Source organism: Hypanus sabinus, chromosome 2 (assembly GCF_030144855.1).
Source record: "Hypanus sabinus isolate sHypSab1 chromosome 2, sHypSab1.hap1, whole genome shotgun sequence".
In the NCBI taxonomy this organism is placed as follows: domain Eukaryota; kingdom Metazoa; phylum Chordata; class Chondrichthyes; order Myliobatiformes; family Dasyatidae; genus Hypanus; species Hypanus sabinus.
This window is the reverse complement of record NC_082707.1, coordinates 89,467,356-89,489,294: the sequence shown is the minus strand read 5'-3', so window position 1 is coordinate 89,489,294 and position 21,939 is coordinate 89,467,356. Positions and strand designations below refer to the sequence as shown.

The window sequence follows — 21,939 nt, the reverse complement described above, 5'->3', positions numbered from 1 at the left end:
TATCCCTCTAAGGTCCAATGACATTTAAGGGGTCATTCATTAAGACTGAACAGTTCCTGACTGCCACCAGATTACCTGAGAGCAATATGCCTTTAAATAACACACCTGAAACAGAATCACGTACAACATCATCAAACTAAGTGGTCACGATTCCAGAACTACTGTGTAGCAGATAATTGGAAAGCATGCTAGCACAACTACAGAGCCACTGCCTCACACCTCCAGTGACTGACCTCAGGTGATGTCTATGTGGAGTTGTATGTTCTCCTGGTGATTATACGTTTCTCTCCAATCTCCAGCTTCCTCCACATGTCCCAAAGAGGTTAATTGGCTGCTGCAGATTTCCCCAGGTGTATAGATAGGTGGTTATTTCTTCCAGCTCGACCAATGTTCAACCACCAGACACATTTTACTTCTCTGTCTGCTTGTATCAGAACTCGCTACTTCTGCCTGCTATCACCTGGACTCAGCTTTTCTCTTTCTATTTGTTTTGTCTGGCCCACTGAGCATGTCCCACAGTCTTGCTATTGGCAAAACATTACCCACATTAAGAAATATAATCCGATCCTAACTGCTTCACTTACTGCTACATTTACTTATATGGACTCACTCTATCAGAGATATACCATTCCCCCAACTTCCCCCCTTTTCAGCTCCAGAAAAATAACTTGTTTTTTTTTCTCTTTTTCAATTCTGATGAAATGTCCCTTACCTGAAACATTAATTGTTTCTCTTTCTGCAGATGCTGCCTGACCTACTGAGTGTTTACATCAGTTTTCTGTTTTTATTTCCGATTTTCAGTACCTGCATTTTCTTTGATTAATTTAAAATGGTTTATTTTCAATGCTGGATGGATTGATTAACAGCAATTAAAACTTGTCACTTCACTAAGAGGGCACTTTTCCTTGATCTGACTTTTTGTAAGAAGTTCAGTTTGGAAGCAGTCTGTGTATGTGGTGCCTTTAAACTTCCAGTACACCTCTGCGTTGCAATTAATACGCAGTATCCTGCTTCTGGTAGCTTATTTCTATCAGAGAACGCAACTTAATCTGTAGCACATAGATCCCCAATGTTGAATTCTTACCTCATTACTTGGCAGGAAATTTTGGCCTATGACACCCTTACTGGTATAAATACACATGGGAGAAAACTACCAGAACATAGTTCCCCCAGAGATGCAAACATTGAAGGAGATGCTACATGGTTTGTGACATCTCAAATGACTGAGGCTGACTTTCAAGCCAACAACTGCATGGAAAACAGAAGTGCAATAAAGTGATTAACTGACTTCTGCGATGATCACTAGGTTTCTATCGGTACATTTAATGTCAGAGAAATATATACAATATACATTCTGAAATTCTTTTTCTTTGCAAACATTTATGAAAACAGAGAATAGAGCAGTGCCCCAAAGAATGAATGGCAGTTAAATGTTAGACCCCCACAGTCTCCCCAGCTCCCCCCCATGTATAAGCAGCAGCAAAGTGACGACCCCCCCACCAGCAAAAAAGCATCGGCACCCTCCACTGAGCACTCAAGTGTGCAACAAAGCATCAATAAAGACACAGACTTGCAGCACCCCAAAGACTACTCGTTCACCTGGTATTCGACATACCACAGGCTCTCTCTCTCTCTCTCTCCCTAATAAGGGAAAAAGAAGAGCCTTGTATAAAGGAACCCTCCAAACACAGCTAACCCATATGGAGGACAGAGAGCAATCTGAATTGTATGATTTTAGGATTTAGGATTTAATATCAGAGAATGTATACAGTATACAGCCTGAAATTCATACTCTTCACAGACATCCACGAAACAAGAGACCCCATAGAATGAATGATAGAACATCGAAGCCCCGAAGCCTCCCCTCCCCTCCCTTTGCTAAGCAGCTGCAAAAATGTCAACCCACCCCTCCCCCCATTTGCACCAGTAGGAGCACCTCCCACCATGAAAGCAATGCCAAAAGCCCCCTTGATCCAGAATCCTTCAAAACTACAGTCCATAACCCAGCACTTCGGTATCCTGGACAGGCTCTCTCTCTCCAGCAAGAGGCCCTTTAAAATAGCATCATTTAGATAACCGAAAGTAGGATAGGTTCAGACATCACTGAAACAAGTTGTGACCATATTAATCACCATATGCCCATTTACACGAATCCGGCTGGCCCCCTATTCTTGTCAACCCCTGTATATTCTGCCATACTACTGGTCTTCGTTCACCCTGCGTCAACATGCGTTCCCTCCAGATGACAGGGTTTGTTCCATGCCCCTAAGACATGAGGATTGCTGAGGTAACTGGCCACTCCCATATTCCACACGGACACCGCCAGACATCTGGGTTTAACTCAGATCAGTGGACCTGTGAGGCAGCAGCTCTCCTAGCTGAGCTACTGAGTGTAATCCAAGATGTGCATATCAGACTACTGTCTCTAATCCTTCCATCTACCAGTTCAGATGAGCAGGGCTGAGTACTAATGTCAGAGGGTTGAAATGGACAGGGGAGAGAGGGAAGTTCAGTGATAGAGGGAAGTAGGAGGAAATCCCAGTGATAGCAGATCAGGAACGTCCAGTAATGGAGGGACGACTGTCTAGTGACAGAGGGACTGAGGAATATGTAGTGACAGAGGGAGAGAGGAATAGGGCAAGGTGGCCAAAGTGGAAAGGTTGGTCTGATTGCTGTTCTGTTGCTACTGCCTCTCCTTATACCATCTCAACATGATGGCCAGTCACCCTAAATGAGTGAGGACTGGTGCCAGCAGCTAATATGAGCATGCATCAATGTTTCCCACAGCTCATTAAAATCTGCCAGCTGGTTGTGACTCGCCCTGACCTGCAGCTGCTGAATCTGCCTTTGCGTTTCTGCGAGATCCATTTCTGCACCACTGAGTGACTGATCCAACTGTCCTTTCTCCGCTGACAGCCGCAAGACATCTTCTTCAGATCTCAGTCTGTCCCGTTCAATCTGGAACAAGAAATATTTATCACCACAGTGAGTGCTGGCTGGTGGAGTGAGGGCTCTCCCACCAGTTCCAATACAGGCAAAGCCCAGACCCTATCATGGCAAGCTGTCTCCTGTTAGGAGCACAGGCCATTGGACAAGTCATTGGGACTGGGGCCCTGCACAATAAGCAATGAGGTCTAGATAAGCACAGCACTGAGGATTCCTTATTGTCTCGTGTGTGCAGCTGAAGCTATTGAGTTTAGCTTCCCAGGTCACATAAAGTAAATGTGTGCACACACAAACACACACCATGTGGTACCTGTCCTATGCCAAAACATGCAGGGAGGGTCAACTAAACTATGTCTTTCGTTCCTTCGGTGAATGTGGGAACAGACAATTCTGGTAAGCTGTAATTTGAGAGGTTGTTTTTCTACCTGTCCATACTCTTAGAGTTTGAAACAGGGAAGCTTTGCAGGCTGATTAACGTCAGTCAGGATTTGATATGAACTACACTTCCAAGGCTGTGTCTACCTTCACGGGAGTTGATAGGAAGCTTGCCTTTTATGGGGAAGGGCTTTTGTGATCAGATCACATCTGTAGGAGGAGAAGCAGAGTTAAAATTTCAGGTTATAAACTCACCTGACAAAGGGCCTTTGACCTCACATGTTGGCTCTGTATCTCCTTCTACGATACTGCCTGGCCCGTTAAGTACTTACACCATTTTGTTTTTATTTAACATTTCCAGCATCTGCAGTTTTTTTTTCGACTTTCCTGCACTTCAATAACGTCTTCCTTTTCCCTGAACCATGACATCCGCTCTGTCATAGTTAACCAAATCCGTGGCCGTGTCTCGTCTAGTTTGTACATCCCTTCTCTCACACCTCCTCCTCTGGACAGAGCAGAGGTGGATTTCCCCTGGTCCCCTGTCTCACCGTACATAGTGCAGTTTGGGAAGCTAAATTCATCTGCTCAGTGGTAGTTTGTTTTTACACAGAGAGTGGTGGCTGCCCAGAACAGGCTGGCATGGGTGCTGGTGGAAGCAGATACGACAGATAGAGGCTTTTAGGTAGACATGTGAATATGCAGGGAATGGAGAGATATGCACCATCTGCAGGCCGAAGAGACTTTGTTTAATTTGGCATTGTGTTTGTACATGGGCTGAAGAGCCTTCTTCTGTGCTGTACTGTTCTATGACCTCATTTTCCATCCTACCAGACTCTATATTCAGTGGATTGCAGAAAATTCTACCTGTTCTGACAAGATTCTATCAGACACACGTTCTCCAGTCCCCTTCCAGCATTTCAAGGAATCACATTTTCCACAAATCCATTGTTTGCTATTCATATCCCACTACACACTTTCATCTTATGGTGCTTTCCCATGCATCCGCAGGGAGGTGCAAGGCCTTTTCACTTCCCACCAGACTGAAGCCCAAACAATTCTTCCTGGTGAAGAAACTATTGCTTCATTTGCACTTCTTCCAGTCTACTGTTCCCAAGGTCACCTCCTCTACAAATGCAGTTTGGGTGATTTCTTGGTATTCATTTTGCATAGACCCTGAGCTTCCTATTGTTTGCATATTTAAATCACCATACCACTCTGTCCTCTCAGCTTGTGGCTTCCTGCACTGTTACAACAAGCTTGAGGAACAACACATCATCTTCCATCTGGGCATGTTGCAGCCTTTTGGTCTCAAATTTTCCAACTTCAGGTAACAGTCTTTCTTTCTGTCTATATCAGGACTGCCCATTTCTATGGGTCATCCATCAATGATTTTGGCTTCATTTTACTCCTTCTCCTACTAGTCTGGCCAGTTGGCCATATCCCATTGCCCTGCATGCCACTACCCCTCAAACTTATGTGGACCCCCACACCCTTCCCCTTTGCTCTCCGCATTACTCTCCCACTTTCTCTGTATTCCCTCTTCCCCAGTTCTGACCAAAGATTCAAGACTCGAGTTTGATTAATGCTATTTCCTGTACATGGGGATTAAGGAGCACAAAGTAATTGTTACTCTGGATCCGATACAGCACAAAAAAACACAAAAGTTAAAAAAATAATAACAAAGTACACACAGTAAGTATAAATACATAAGATAGTTTACATGCAGATTGATTGTTTGCCCATAGAGTGACACTAGGCTGCACATAAGGTGACTGATGGAAAAGAATAAAGTAGTGAAGGAGTTAGTGGTGGAGGAGTTGATCAGCCTTACTACTTGGGAAAGTTACCTGTTTTTGAGTTTGGTTCTCCAGGTGTGGATACTATGTAATCTCCTCCCGGATAAGTGAGTGAGTAAGTGAGTGAAGCCTTTGTTGGTTAGGGTCGGCCACGAATGTTGCATCCGAGCTGTCTAGATACGCAAGCCTGGGCAGTATGATATGGAGAGCAGGCTGTTGTCCATGTAAGCAAGCTCCTCCTCTCCACTCATCTGATGAACCCAAAGGAACGGCTGAGACTGGTACAGTTTGGTATCAGCAGTGTCACAGGAGTTGCCAGTCAGCATTGAACTCAATGTAGGACTGCCTTAGGGACTTCAGCTCTGGATTTTCCCCTCTGAAGCCTTCCCAATGAGTGGGTATAGCCGCAAGGCACAAGAGATTTGAGACAGAGCTTTCCTTCTCCTGGATGAGCTGCAAACCACGCCTGACGAGGCCCATCTGCCCAAGCAACGGGTTTTAAGGTGCCAGTAACCCGCCTTTGCCCCTTCTGCTGTCAGTAGAAACGATTCCACTGGGCTTAGTAGCTAAGCCACACGTGAAGGCCAATTGCTGGCCGTGGTTGTCAGAGGCTATTTGAGACGCACACCATTGGGAGCATTTAATAGGTAGTGGGAGCTTGTCCCCATTACCACCCCCGGTTTATAACAACTGTATGGGAGTGAGTAGTCTACAAGCAGGGTGTATGGAATCCTTCATGATGTTCCTGGCCCTTTTCCAGCATCTTTCTGTTCTTGATGGCATGTAGGATAGTGCCAATGATGTGTTGAGCAGTTTTGACTACCTGCTGTAGAGCCTTCCTGTATGTCATAGTGCAGTTTCCATACCAAGCAGTGATCCAGGAGTGATCTGTAAATTTGTAAATACTGTGCATCTGTAAAATTACGTGAGCGTGAATGTGCAAGGTCCAGAGCTCTTCAGCCACCTACAAAGTAGAGGCGTTGGTGAGCTTTCCTGACTGTGGAGGATATGTTCTGGGACCTTGAGAGGATGTGCACTTCCAGGAGTTTGACACTGCTTGCAGTTCATGGGGGTGCGAGTGGTAACTGTTTCCATCGATGCTGCATGACCTGCTGAGTGCTTCTGGCAATTTCTATTTGCATTTGCGTATTAGGGAACTGAGGCGAAGTGCTTTGAATTTTCAGCATGTCCATGTGCTGAGGCCTTTTGGGAACCCTCCATGTAAAATATGCAGAGATCAGCAACATACACTGAATTGTATTGACAGAACTGGCACTTGTTGTGTAGCACCAGGCTCATTAAAAGTGATAAGATCATTTGATTTTAGCTCGTGGGATTTTTCTTCTTTATTAGGTGTCTATGGGGGAAGGATAGTCATGAATATGCCTGTGTGGACAATTACAACGATCAAAAGCAGCAGCAGTTACTCAAGAGGTTCATGTTGCACTGGATTCCAGACATTGTGTTAACTCCGTATAGGCAACCTAGGACAAGCACAGGCCTGATCCATGAACTTAATTCATCAAAACTCAAGTCGCAGTTTAGAAAACCAATGAGTCTTTTTATTTCCATGAAGCATGGTCTTGTTCAATTCCAATTAAGTAATTCATGGCGTACTGCTGATTTTTGTTACAACCTTGCTTTGTGAAGATCAACTTCCATCAGATCTACCATTTCTTTACAGCCACCAGCAGTTGACTCTTTACTGTGAGCCTTCTTGTCTACAGAAAGGAGACCACCCCCCCCCACCCCATGAGCCAGAGGAACAAAACCAAGGTTTCAAATTTGTGGTTCCCTCTGTTATGATTTGGTAGAACAGAAGCCAGATAATAATGAGTTCTCTAAGATGCAAGTGAATTAACAGATCAACAGACAAGGGTAGAAATCAACATAATCCTAACTGGTTTCCTGTTCAATTTACAGTATATACATTTTACACTACAATCCACACTCTTTCTGGGTTTGGGGTAAATCTTTGAAGTATGATGGGGATTAGAGCAAACTGAAGTGGCATTAACATGTGTAATGCCCTGGTTCATATCCTTTATTGCTATGCTGCGTGTATTTCATTTTGTGCTGTTCTGAGAGAGCTGCTTGTTTTCAGCTTATGTGTGGGTTATTGTTGAAGATAAGGGAGAGGAGAAATGAGTGCCATCCAGTTAGGATAGTCGGATTAAGAGGAGCATTCTCTGCTGAGGGACACTAAGGTTGGGCTTGGAGCTTTTGTTTGCGAGGAGATGAAGAGAGAAGACGCCGAGGAGAACTGGTCGTAGAATATAATCCAGTGGGAGACCCATTTGTTCAAGATGGATTGCGAGCGACGTTCGGAAGGTGGTGTGTGCTTTCACGTTGACTGAGAGCCCAGAGTGTGAGTGACAGGGAAGTTCAAGATGAACTTCAACTTGTGCACATTTGATTTTTTAATTAAAATGGGCCCTTTTCTTTTTGTTATTCTTTACTAACCCTTTAGTTAAGATTCATAAATATAATTCCTTTAATTGTATGCAGTGTACTGTCTGTTTTTTCATGGCATTAATTTGTAACAAGGTAGCGAATGACACAGCATCCACACAAACCGGGGTTTGGAGTGGGAGAGCACCTCAGTCTCACAGGTTGACTTCCTTAGACTTCCGCAGCCAAGGAAACCGAGGTGTTTCACATCCATCCTGGATCTCTACAAAGATTGCTTGATCCAACTGTTGCAACTTTATCTTCCAGATTCTTTGCTCCTCCCTCCTGAGGTTCTCATTCCACACAAGAACCAAGTTTCAACTGGCACCAGCCTCCCTCATCCATGAATACGAGCCCACAGTGAGAGCTGGCATTGTATGTGCCTTCCAAAGCCTTCCGTCCTGTTTTGTCTCACATCCACCAAAACGCAATCAGAATGCCTGGCTGAGTTCCATCCCTCACCTTCCCTTGATCAAAACAACTGCTTCAGTACCATTTGGAGCATCATAACCAGACATTATTGGGCAGTGTACCCTCAAGTAGCCAAGGTCAAGGATTCCTCCTGAAAAAGATACAGTAGTTCAAAAGCTTCTCCCGACAGCTCCCCGGGACAGAGTTAGTTGTATAACACACCCAGGCGTTATGAAATGTGTGGGCAGACATTATCTTTGGAAGAATTAGTACTGGTTTAACTCCCCCCAGGTTGAGGTTCTTGTGATAGAGAATCTCACTGACAAGTGCTGTTAAGGAATCTCTGAGCTTAACAAGATACTGAATAAGCAAAGCCATGTGTCACCCTGACAGAGTACTGTAAAAACAAAGAAATCAGCCTGCACATTTCAGTATCACCTTAAGAAAGCACATATTGGTTTTATAAATATATAATCCTTTCATCTCTGAGACTTAATATTTGAGCCGAGGAGATTAAGATTCCTTGACTGATGATGGAATGGACTAAATACTGACTTGACTGATGCCGCCTTTTGTAGCTTAGCAGTTACAAGCATTCCAGGCAGATGTGACTTTTTCCGCCGCAGGGGAGACTGACATCGAGATATCAATGGAGTCAGAAATGCAGACCTTCTGAAAGGAGACTGCAGTACAGTAATCCGTGTAGGGAAAGCTGAATGGGCTTCTTGTTAGATATGAGAAATCAATCAGGTGGGTAACTGGCAACAGAGCTGGAGAGCTGGGGGAACAAACCCAAACACAATTTGCTGTGTGTTTTGATTTTTGTTAGATTGCATGTAATAGCTGGATGTTTGTCAGGAAAACCTATCAGTTAATTTCATTTTCTCTCTTTGTCAGCCTCCATCCATCATCCATCTTCCACTGTCTCCCCATCCCATTCTCACTCCCCCCTCTGTTCCTTAACTGGCCCAGCCTGCCAATCAATTTCTGACCTCTCCTCGGTATACCGACCACCTCGCATTCCTGTCTCATCACTCCCCTTCTCCTTTTTATACTGGCCACCTCCCTGTCTTGATGCAGGATTTGGACCTGAGACCTCGAGGATTCCTTTTCTCCCACAGATGCTGCTCGAGCTTCTGAGTCCCTCCAGCAGGCTGTCTGATGCTTCTTTTGGCTCAATGGCGTTGATATGTAACTAGCAGCTCATCGAAAGGGAAAACCAACAGAGAGCTTGAGCTGGTGCTTCTTTCGATAGTAATCTAATTATAAGATATCAGCTAGCAAGACTGTTTGTCCTGGTGGGGATCCAGATGTTGCCTGAAGGTCGAACCTACGATATTGAGGGGGTGATGTCAGGAAGTTATAGACTTACAGAGAGAGCCAGCACAAAAACAGGGCCTTCAGCCATTTGTGTCCAAGCTGAGCATCAATCCTACCCTGACCCATTTTATATTCTTCACATTCCCAGCAATGCCCTAAATTCTACCACCCACAAACACACTGAGGGCAATTTACAGCACAAAATGAACCTAGCACACAGCAGCAAGGAGAACGCATGAACTCCACACAGACGGCAATCCGAGGTCAGGATCGAAACAGGGTTACGGAAGCTGTGAGGCAGTGGCCCTACACCACTGCACTGCCCAGACAGTTCGAAAATCTGGGAACACTGTCCCTGTAGGAGAAAAGGCAGCATCAACTGAAAATGCAAAAGGTGAAAGTGGTAGATTTAAGTTAAATAGAAACTGGGTATGGCACCAGTAGAGATGTGGGACTGAACAGTCTCGAAGCTGAACAGCTTTCTGCTTTTGAGTTCAGGAGTCTGATCAGGTTCATTGCAGAGTGCAGAACTATAAAAAGGTGGGGCTGAAATTCTTTGTGCAGCGTTTTCAAAAACTGACACACTTGTGTCAAATTCTTGTCAGTGCTATCATAACAGCCATTGGTCCATTTTAAAATAAACAACTTAATGACTTCTCTAATGCTGCACGAAGGAATTTGACCCAAAGATGCCAGTGATTTAAAAAAATGCTTGAAGAATTTCAATCCTTGACAGGTAGGCTGTTTGGATATCCAAGATATATATACATAAAGTATATTCCTCCTTTGAATCTCATGTCAGTGATGAATGTAAAGAGAAAAGGTGGGAGAAATTCTTCAATGATGAAAGGAGGAAATACTGTGAAATTATGCAGGACATTTCATGGCAGTGGGATCATTTTAAAGTGTTTCATTGCCCATGTAGGCTTTTCAAGTGTAGATGTAAATATGGGCAAGAGTGCAAAGGTCCTAATTTTTGTGAATAAGGAGATCATTTGAGTGGCGTACGAGTCAAGTGGTTGTATATTGGAGGGTCTTCAGGGTGCTGTACGGGCCAGTCCAGGATCCACACAGTCTTGCCCCTTTGCCATCTGCTGATCACCATTAGACTTAATCCAGAATAGTTTAGGATGGTTTCCCTTAATGGGGAATGTCTGTGTTTGACTTCGTTGAACATGGGGAGGCTAATGCACAGGCAGCCACTACACCTATCCTTGACAGGTTGGGGTCAGGGTCCAGTGAAATGGAGTACAAGATGACTGGGGTGCTTCACTGTTTCAGCCTTCCTCCGTCTTTATCATCTTCCGCCAACTTTACGGGTGAGCTATTGGTTGGATTGCTCATTGTGTGGGACACCTCCCCCCACCCCAACCCCACCACCCGTTTTACCGCCATGGGTGACCTTATCAGGAGCTAAGCGCCAGATGGCTAAACTCCAGTTGGCATCACTTGCAGGATTCCTCAGGATCCTTTTTCGAGGATCATCACCTTGTGGTGAAGAGGTTTGTGGGTTCCATAAAGGGATACAACATGGAACCAGGTCCTTTGACCCATTAACCATTCATTTACATTGCTCCTGCACTGATCCCATTTTATTCTTCCTACATGCTGAGCATTCTACCACTCACCTGCACAGCACAGACAACTTGCAATGAACTTAATTCAGGATCAAATGGCTTGACACAGGAAGAGCATTTGATGGCTCTGGGCCTGTATTCAATAGAATTCAGAAGAATGAGGGGGACTTAATTGAAACCTATCAAATGGTAAAAGGCCTTCATAGAATGGATGTGGAGAGGATGCTTCCTATGGTGGGAGAGTCTAAGACCAGAGGACACGGCTTCAGGATAGAGGGGAGTCCTTTTAGAAAGTAGGCGGGGAGAAATTTCTTTGCCAGAAAGTGGGAAATCAGTGGAATTCATTGTCACAAGCAGCTATGGAGGCAAAGTTTTTATGTACATAATGCTCTGGCTATGATTTCTATTGCTAATGCTGTGGAGTATTTCATTTAGTAGCTTTCTGTAAAAAACAGTGGGTCCTGCTGGTGGAATGTTTTGGTTTCAGATAAAGATAAGGAGCTATGGTGTTCATCTTAGGAATGTTGTGTCAGGCAATCAGGATGGTGGAATTGGAAAAAAGTTCTAGAGAGTGCTGGATGGAGACAGTTTTGTGACGGACACTAGCAGATTTTGTGGTGTTTTGGCAGGAATTGTGGAAAAGAGGAGATCGGGAGAGGTGCCTGTAGAATTTGATCTGACGGGAAGAGTGATTGCTTCATGAGATGAAGAAGTCCAAGATGGGAAACTCTACCGGTGATTGGTGATGAGAATTCAGCACCTTGAGTAATGGTCACACCCAGCTTTTGGAAAATGCCATGTGTACATTTAGACTGGTTTTACCGTAATGGGCTCTTTTCTTTTTTTCTTTCTCTTAATAACTGTTTGATAAAGATGATTAGTAAATACACTTTCTATATAATTTTATGCAGTGTATGATCTGTTATTTCTTGCTGACTGATAATTGTGTTTGGTAGTATTTACACATCATTCACTCAAATTGAGGTTTCATTAATCAGAACATCACGACATCCCTGTTTGGTTGAACTCCAAATCATACCGACCCTAAATGTAAACACGAGGAAATCTGCAGATGCTGGAAATTCAAGCAACACACACAAAATGCTGGTGGAACGTAGCAGGCCAGGCAGCATCTATAGGAAGAAGAACTGTTGACTAACTAAGTCCTGACAAAGGGTCTTGGCCCAAAACGTCAGCAGTGCTTCTTCCTATAGATGCTGCCTGGCCTGCTGCGTTCCACCAGCATTTTGTGTGTGTCGCGACCTTAAATGTATATTGTTTATGAAAGGTGGCCTTTTCACTGAGTCATCCTATGGCTGTTAGCAGAGCTAGCTAATGAGCCAACTTGCATATGAGCACGGTGAGGGGCTACGTTTGTGGGGTGCCTGTCCGGGTTTTGCTGAATGCGGTGTAATTGCAGTTAAGAATCGATCAAGTGGTATGCATGTTTAAACTAGTGTCAGGGAAAGTGAATTAGGTACTTTATAATGGACACCGTAGGGATTAAGAGTTGGTGTGAGGTCAGAGATTACCCACAAATTATGCTTGTGTTCTGAATGGGGTGGATAACCGAAGCCCCGGTGAACTAAATGCTAATTAGAGTGCTGAGTTCAATGAAAATATTGGGGTAAGCAATGGACACTCTGATTTCCTCCGATATCCAAAGGCGTATGGGTTGGGAGTTTAATTGGCCACTGTAAATTGTACTTGGTATGGAGATGAAGAGTAGAATCTGGGGGAAGCTGCAGCAAATGTGGGGAGAATAAAAAACAGGATTAATGTAGAATCAGCAGAAATGGGAGCTTGATGGTTGCAGACTTGGTAGGCTGAAGGACCCAATTTTGTGCTTGTAAAACTCCAGGACCTCTATGTTCCTACCCTGTGTACAACACTGAGAAGGACTGAGAATCAATGTCTATGGCATAATTTCAGACTGAAGGGGTTAACTTATGAAGAGCCCTTGGCAGCTTTGGTGGAGAGGGAGATCTCATTGAAACCTATCAAATATTGAAAGGACTAAATAAGGTAGATGTGGAGAGGATGTCTCCTATGGTGGTGGTATCCAGAATTAGAGGGTACAGCCTCAAAATTGAGGGGTGACATTTTAGAACAGAGGTAAGGAGGAATTTTTTTAGCCAGAGAGTAGTGAATCTGTGGAATACTCTGCCACAGACTGCGGTGGAGTCCAAGTTCATGGGTGTATTTAAAGCTGAAGTTGATAGTTTCCTGATTGTTCAGGGAATCAAAGGATATAACGAGAAGGCATGTGTATGGGGTTGAGTGGTATCCGGGATTAGCCATGATGGAATGGCGAAGCAGACTTGATGTGCTGAATGGCCTAATTCTGCTCCTATGCCTTATGCCGTTATGGACTCATAAAGAGATAACAGCTTTATAAGTCCTCTTCACAATGTTTGTTTGAGAACCCTTATGTTATACACTATAGAGAATTTCTCTTCCAAAACGATAATATCCAAGAACTCTTGGATCAAGAGTGGTTCATCGAGAGAGGCAAATTCTAGCTTTCTTGCGCACTAATCTTCTCTATTATTGGGTAAGCAAACCTACACGTGCCTTCAATAACTTCCAATTCCATGACAGGAGCTTCACTTCCTGATCCATCTCCTTGAGGAGATCTCAAAGTAACAGTGTCATTTTACTTTCTAGAGTTCCACATGTTCACAAAATCTTGCCCTGCCTGGGAGCATTATCTTGCTGACTTTGCAATATACTGCAGCAAAAGGAGACATATCTGCCACTGCTGCTTTTAACTACCAAGGTACAAAAGGATGCCTGTCAAGTCAGGAAGAACATTGTAATCCAAAACCAATGACCCTTGAGATTTCTTAAAGAAATAAGACACAAGCATTAGGGCCTAACTTCCCAGAGGTGAAAAGCTTTCCAGCAGTTGTATTAAAATTGACCCAAAGCAAAAAAAAATCAAGAGAAATCAGAAAAAAGAATCATATTAAGCTGTACTCATGTCAAGGATAATGGATTATTCCTGGGGATTTTGTTGTGAGAACAGATTCAATAGACTGGGCCAGCACTGTTTTGAATTTAGCATGAGGAGAGAAGAAATGCACAAAATTCTGAAGGGACTTGACAGGGTAGGATTGGTGGTGCTGTCTCTCTTCGCAATGGAGTCAAGGGCCCATGTGTCAGACCTGCACAGGCAGGCACCTCCCAGACTCCACCCAGCTAATAGGAGTCACCTGCCACCCCTTTCTAACTCATCATCTGCAGCCTATTTAACCCCAGTTCTCATCCACTCAGCTGGCCTCAAACAGTTGCTCCTAGCCTTCAGTTACTTTGTTGCATGCAGTATTCAGAATCTGTAATTTCATGTTTTGTAGATCCTTGTGGCTTGTTATTTTGCAGTCTATTATTAAAGTTATTGCTCACTGCTAAATCATTTCTGCTGCTCTACTTTTGGATCAAGCCTCTTCTGCATTGCCTGACAGGATGAGTGAACCAGGATGAATTGACCCAGCAGAGTATGCTCACCTAAAGGAGGGTCCCCATTGTCATGCCACATGATTCAGATCAGCAGGAAGCCATTAAACATCTGCTCGCTACTCTCCTCAACTCACTGCCTGGATACAACAATCATGTACTAGTCAACCCCCTCCCTCTGAGCTCCAGATTTCAGTGTCTGAATGCTTCAATGGATCCCCAACCCGATACTGCAACTTCCTGTCCCAGTGGGTCATACCTCTCGAGCTCTATCAATCTCAGTACGGACTGAGCCAAGTTTGCCTTCCTCACCTCTCTCTTGACTGAGCATGCTCTGACCTGGCACACCACTAGCTGGGTCAACAAAACCACCATTTGCAACAAATATCAGGATTTCACTGCCGAGGTGCAACGGATTTTTGACCATCCAGAAAGTGGAAGGGAGGTAGTGGATCGACTACATCACCTACATCAAGGCTCAAGCTGTGGGCTAGACTGCACTGTGGAATTCGGGACCCTTGCAGCACAATGCGGCCGGAATGCAGAAGCGCTGCTGGCGCATCACTATCATGGTCTCTTGGAGTGCTTGAAAGATGAGCTGTCTACATTGCAGAAGCCCACTGACCTCAAAAGCCTCATCACTCTGGTCCTCCGTATTGACAAGCATCTTGTGGAACAACCCTCCAGGTTATCAGCCAAAACCTCAGTTTCATTCCAAGAACCATTTCAGGCTGCCACAATGTAGCATGACTCACTCTCTCTGTTCCTCTCTGCACTCCGACAGCTCGAGCTGCACAGGAGGTTCTGGGGGATTCCAGTGCAGCAGACAACTTTCTGGACTGGACTCTGTGTGAACCAATCTCACACCCCTTCTACATCACGACTATTGACAAACCCTTGGGGTCTGGGATGGTCAGATTGTGCAAATGTTCTGTGCACATGAACATCGGAGAGCACTACAAGTCCACCAGTTCCTCCGTATCGACTCACCCAATACTTCTTCCATCTTGGGTTACCCCTGCTCCCCACTCACAACCCTACCTTCACCTGGTCATCTGGTTCACTGCTGAGCTGGGGACCCACCTGCCTGCAACCTCAGCTGACTGCACCTCCTCAATCTGTGAAGATGGAGGAAACCCTCAACCTCAACAAACTCCTACAAATTAGCCATCACCTTCAGTAAAAAGAAGCCAGCACCCCGACATCTCACGAACAACATGACTGCACCATTGACCTCCTCCCAGGCACCACCCCTGTCTGAGGCCATCTATCTCTACTCCCTTTCTTGAATAAGAGAACAACATCTGCAACCCTCCAATCCTCCGGAACCTCTCCTGTCCCCATTGATGATGCAAAGATCTTTGCCAGAGGCTCAGCAATCTCCTCCCTCGCCTCCTACAGTAGCCCAGGGTACTTCTCGTCTGGTCTTGGTGACTTATCCAACTTGATGCTTTCCAAAAGCTCTAGCACATCCTCTTTCTTAATGTCTACATGCTCAAGCTTTTTTCAGTCCACTGTAAATCCCTACAACTGCCAAGGTCCTTTTCTGTAGTGAGTACTAAAGCAAAGTATTCATTAAGTACCTTTGGTTCCATACACACTTTTCCACTGTCACACTTGATTGGTCCTACTCTCTTACATCTTATCCTCCTACTCTTCACATACTTGTAGAATGCCTTGGGGTTTTCCTTAATCCTGCCCACCAAGGCCTTCTCATGGCACCTTCTCTGGCTCTCCTAATTTCATTCTTAAGCTCCTTCCTGCTAGCCTTATAATTTTCTAGATCTCTATCATTACTTAGATTTTTGAACCTTTAATAAACTCTTCTTTTCTTCTTGACTAGATTTTTAACAGCCTTTGTACACCATGGTTCCTGTAGTCAACCATCTTTTCCCTGGCTCATTGGAATGTTCTTATGCAGAACACCACGTAAATATCCCCTGAACATTTGCCATATTTCTGCTGTACATTTCCCTGAGATTTTATCATGAGTTTGTTACCTTCCAATGGGGTCACGGTGATTATAACAGTGGTCGACCAGATCTTCATTGCCCTCCACAAGCTTCCATCAGCTACTGAGACTGCAGATCTGGTTCCCCAACATGTACTTCACCTCTACGGCTTGCCGACATTATGTCAGACTGGGGCTCACTATTCATCTCTTGCTTCTGGCAAGCCTTCCACTCCCTTCTCTGCATGAGTAAGTTTGTCCTCTGGTTACTGACGGTCAGTCAGAAAGAGGGAATAAGCAAGTGGAGAAGTTTCTGTGTTGCTTCGCCACCTTCTACATGGAAGAAGTATCTACTCTGAACCAAGCTATCCCATAATCTATACACCTCCTCTGTCACAGGTGTGTTCTTCTTTGAAGTGCTTCATGGTTTCAACCCCCGCTGTTCTCCTGTGGTGGAGCTGAAGTGGAGGTCCTTCCCGCCAGGGCCCTGGTTCTCTGCCACCGGAATGCTTGGACAAGGGCAACCAGGGCCATCCTAGCTGCCAACCATGCCAATTGCCGTAAGGCTGACTGCTGTTGGTGTCCAACCAGACAACTCAATGTTGGGGACCATGCCTGGCCGTCCAACTGAGAAGAGCCCCTGTGCACTGACTCATGCAAGCTCCATCTGGTTCACTGGTCCCTTCAAGGTTACCCATTACATCAATCCAGTCACTGACTCTCTCCAGCTGCCCTCAGAACCACACCTACCTTTCATGTGTCCTGCCTCAAGTCCATTGTCCATGGACCACTCAACCTACCTGAGCTTCCACCTCTGGAACCAAGGATAGTGGAAGGTGGTCTGCTGTACATGGTTCACCGGTTAATGGAGTCATGTCAGTGTGGAAGGGGTGTGGAGTACCTGGTTGACTGGGAAGGGTATGATCCAGAGGAGAGATCTAGGGTGCTGTCCAGTTACACCTTGAATCCATCGGACCCATTTGGGTTGTCTTGCTGGAGGATGGCAGTGGAGTGGTGGGGGTAGGTGGAGGGGTCCACTCAAGCCTGCACAGGCAAGTTCCAGCTAACAGGAGTCACCTGCCACTCATTTCTAACTCATCACCTGCAGCCTATTTAACCCTGGTTCTCACCCACAGTCCTTGTTCACTAATCAAACCAACTAGCCTCAACCAGTTGCTCCTATCTTGAATTACTTTGTTACTTGTTTTATTTATTATCTGTCCTCTCTTGTTTTGTGGCTCTTCGTGGTTTGTTATTTTGCAATCTATTATTAAAGTTATTGCTCATCACTAAATCGTTTCCACTGCTTTGCTTCTGGGTCAAGCCGCCTCTACATTTCCTGACACAGTAAGGGTTTAGCCTTTTAGAACATGACCTGAAAGGATCTTTTCAACTCAGAGGGTGTAAATATTTGGAATTCTCTGCCTAAGAGGACTGTGGAGACTCAGTTGCTTGGAACATTCAAGGTAATATTTGAATATTTATTGATCTTTAGTAGAATCAAAGGATTATTGCAGGAGAGTGGTGCTGATGTAAAAAAACCAGGCAAGTTTTTACACAATGGTACAGTAGGCCCGAGCAGATGAATGTCTCCCCTGCTTCTCTTTCTTATATTCTTGAGGGAGAACTTGCCAGAGCTGAGGAGAACTAGCTCACACGATCACTAAGTTCAATATGAAATGGAATGCCTGACAAATTGGTGAAAGAATATTCATAAGAACAAGTAGGCCATTAGGCCCTTGAGAATGCCCCCACTGCCATTTCATATGATCACAAATGATTCATGCTGGCCTCAACTCCTCTTTGGTGCCAGTCTCTCATAACCCTTAATACTTATTATTTTAAGTGCTTATTCACCATCACGTTAAACATGTCTAATAATCTTGCCTCAATCATCCGCAAAAGCAGAAAATATTAGAGGTTTCACTGCCCCTTGGAGAAGAAACTTCTATACACTTCAGTTTTAAATGATTGGTCCTTTATTTTGTAGTTAAGTCACTTGTGACAAGTGAAAATGTCTCAACATCATGTTCCCTTAGCTTCTCACATATTCAAGTAAGATCACCCCTTATTCTTCTAAACTCAAAGAAATAAAAACCCAAACAATCCAGCCCCTCAATAGTAACCTTCAATTTACTACTGGATGCACCCTTAAAGTAAAAAAAAATCTCAAGCTATGCGGAAACAGATTGGAGCAGAATAAGCGGGGTATCTCTTTCAATTTCACAAACTATAGTACCAAATGGCTTCTGTGTATGTCACAACATACCATGGAAGAGAAATTTGCCTTTTGCTGCCAATACTAAATGGATTCAAGAATACCATTTCGCAAAGCTTGGGTTCCTCACTGACTGTTGGGAAGTGATACGGTGACAGCTGCAGCAATTTCTTTGGGAATTTGAGGGGAAAGTTATCCAAACAGAGTGAACAACTTGCCAGAGGAGACAGTAGAATCAGACACAATCCTTTTCAGAGGCATTTTGACCGGCACTTGAATTGCCAAGGTACAGAAGGATGATGAACCAAGTGAAGGCAAATGGGATCAGAGTTGATGGGCAAAAATGGTCCTGATGGACACAGTGGGTTTAATGATCTGGTTCTGTTCTGCATAACTCTATCATTCAGAGCTCAGCATGAGAAAACGGTACTCTCCGGAGGAATGGAGGCAAGGAAAGAAAAAATACTAAAAACAATAGCTATCTGGGCCTGTACTGAGTTGGTCAGGAGCAAGTAGTGAGCCAATGATACAGTCCATTCAATTCCAGAAACATCAAATACCAAGCACAGGAATTATTCCCCTCCAAGCATGAAATTCCCATGTTCCATTCCCATCAGATGGAAGTTCTCACTATGACATTGCTTCACCAAGCAACTTGTTGGTGAAGCATTTGTCAACTAGCAGCTGTAATGTGAGAAGGGCTCCGAAATTCCACTAATTTCACCCACATGAAATTAATTTCAATGGTTGAAGTCAAACCATGGATGCCTTTGGATGTGAGTTTCAGGGTCAGTTTGTCACAAGCTAAGTAATTAGGTTAATGCCAAAACACAAGTCAAAACACAAGTGTAACACAAATTATTTCCACCAACTATGGCTTATGATTTAATCTTTCTCAGTAGTTCCTGATTAACTCCTTAAATAAATGGAGAAATGATGTGTTTGTGGTTCATAAGCAGGGAGCTGTGCAGTAAGAGGAAGATCAGAACTCAATCAGGCCTCTTGTTAGCTAGTGGTCTGATTGCAAAGTGATAAGCTATGGACTTTACTTGAGAGGGGGAGAATTTATGAGAAAACTGGTTACCTTCAGTAAATCATAGTTCATATATTAAACCTGAATTTATAACACAGGCAAAAAAAACAACATGATTGAATCAGGAATTGCAGGACTACAATTTGTGGTTGCTTTTTGATTTCTTCTACCTGACAATATTGAATCATATGCTGTTTATCTCCATGTCAGCATTAATCATTATTCCCTCACCATAGTCTCATCTGTCACTTATCATAGAAGAGGGGAAAGATGGGAATTCAGAACTTATTATTCATGTTGTTACTTTTGGGGAAGATCCTGAGAGGCAGGATTTATGTGCATATGGAGAGACATAATCTGATCAGGGTTAGTTAGCAAGGCTTTGTCAAGGGCAGATTGTGCCTTACGAGCTTGATTGAATCCTTTGAGGATGTAACAAAGCTCACTGATGAAAGTAGACCAGTGGATGTAGTGTATATGGATTTCAGTAAGGCATCAGATAAGGTTCCCATGCAAGGCTCCTTCAGAAAGTAATGAAGCATAGGATCCAAGGAGACCTTGCTTTGTGGATCCAGAATTGGCTTGCCCACAGAAGGAAAAGTGTGGTTGTAGATGGTTCATATTCTGCATGGAGGTCAGTGACCAGTGGTGTTCCACAGGGATCTGTTCTGTGAAACCTCCTCTATGTGTTTTTTTTAAATAAATGACCTGGATGAGGAAGTAGAGGGGTGGGTTAGTAAGTTTGCTGAAGACACAGAAGTTGAGTGTTGTGGATGGTCTGGAGGGTTGTCAGAGGTTACAGAGAGACATCGATAGGATGCAGAACTGGGCTGAGAAGTGGCAGATGGAGTTCAACCCAGGTAAGTGTGAAGTTGTTTACTTTGGTAGGTCAAACTTGAACACAAAATATAATATTAATAGTAAGACTCTTGGCAGTGCAGAGGATCAGTTAGAATCCACTTGGAGTACTGTGTTCAGTTCTGGTCACCTCATTATAGGAAGGATGTGGATACTATAGAGAGAGAGCAGAGGAGATTTACAAGGATGTTGCCTGGATTGGAGAGCATGCCTTATAAGAATAGTTTGAGTGAATACCTAGGGTCATTTAAGAGACTCTTAGATCGATACATGGAGCTTAGAAAAACAGAGGGCTATGCAACAGGGAAATTCTAGGCAGTTTGTAGAGTAGGTTACATGGTTGGCATAATATTATGGGCCAAAGGGCCTGTAATGTGCTGTAAATTTCTATGTTCCATGTTCTATATGGGATTAAAATATGGAATAGGAATTTAGATCCTAAAGTATGGGATTGGGATTTGTAAGTACAGATAAACTCAGCTGCTCAGGCAGTATTTATGAATGGAAATAAACAGTTGATATTTTGGGTGAAGTACAAAGCCTTGACTAGAAATATTGACTGTACATTTCTCTCCAGTTGCTGCCTGACTGCTGGCTTCCTCCAGCACTTTGTTTCTTACTCCAGATTCCAGCATCTGTAGTTTCCTGTACCTCCTTAAATATGGGATTGGAATTTATTTCCTAAAATACAGGATTAGAATCTAATTTCTCTGTACATGTGGCTTGGATATTAAGCTATAGATTTTCATGCATGAGCGAGCTTTAATCTTTTGATCCAAATGATCATCCAGAGATGCTATATCTTAGTGCAGACTAGTGGTCTCCAATCTTTTTTTTTGGGTTACCACTCCCTTGGCTCCCATGGCTTTCCAGCCATTACATACAAACTAGAAATAATTTGGATCTGGGATGCACAGTGAAAGAATACAGGAACTACAAATTCAAAGTAGTGACAAATAATTTAAAAATTATTCAAACCTATTTAAAGATACAAATAAAATTATTTCTTCATTTAATTACAGTAAGAATAATTTTCATTAACAATTTTAGAGTGTACAATAGTGATTCAACTATCCACTGCTTCATTGCTTTTCTACTTTTCAATGAGATGGGTGGGCTTGGTGCAGTGATAGCAGCTTCTCAACATTAGGCTGAATGTCACTCGGAAGCAGTCTCAGATCCCCTTGTTCAGTAACTTACAGCCCGTTTCTTTGCTTTGAAAGAAATTGTGCCACTGCACTGAAACTGCGTTCAATTAAGTATTACTTTGGAAAGGCAATAAAGAACATCTTGACCTTTTCATACAGTGCAGGATAGTGTTCAGAGATTTATTTCTATAACTGTGTAACAAGATCAGCTCTTCCTTCATCCTTCCTGTTAATTTCTAATTACAAGTGTTCAGGAATGGATCTATTACCCAATCTGCAATTTTAATCAAGAGAAGATCCTGAAATCTCTCTGACATGTCTTTATGCAGCTCGCCCAGCTGGACACAGTAAACTTGAAGATCATCGTCTAGTATTCTTTCTTTCTCTTCCAGCTCGGAG

General features: G+C 43.7%; 2 protein-coding genes across 4 annotated transcripts in view; one reads left to right on the top strand and one right to left on the bottom strand.

Moving 5' to 3' along the window:
- The window catches only part of crocc2 (ciliary rootlet coiled-coil, rootletin family member 2), a 356,976-nt gene that overhangs the window by 13,436 nt on the left and 321,601 nt on the right, over positions 1–21,939 (bottom strand). The window contains exon 34 of one of the 3 annotated variants that reach the window (XM_059950227.1): positions 2,827–2,958. The exons of the other annotated variants lie outside the window; for them this stretch is intronic. Within the exon in view, the coding sequence (XP_059806210.1) occupies positions 2,827–2,958 (132 nt within the window). The remainder of the gene's footprint in view (positions 1–2,826; positions 2,959–21,939) is intronic. 3 annotated transcript variants of the gene reach the window in all.
- Positions 1–21,939, top strand: part of LOC132381077 (uncharacterized) — a 244,472-nt gene that overhangs the window by 161,173 nt on the left and 61,360 nt on the right. The gene's annotated exons all lie outside the window — the stretch shown is intronic.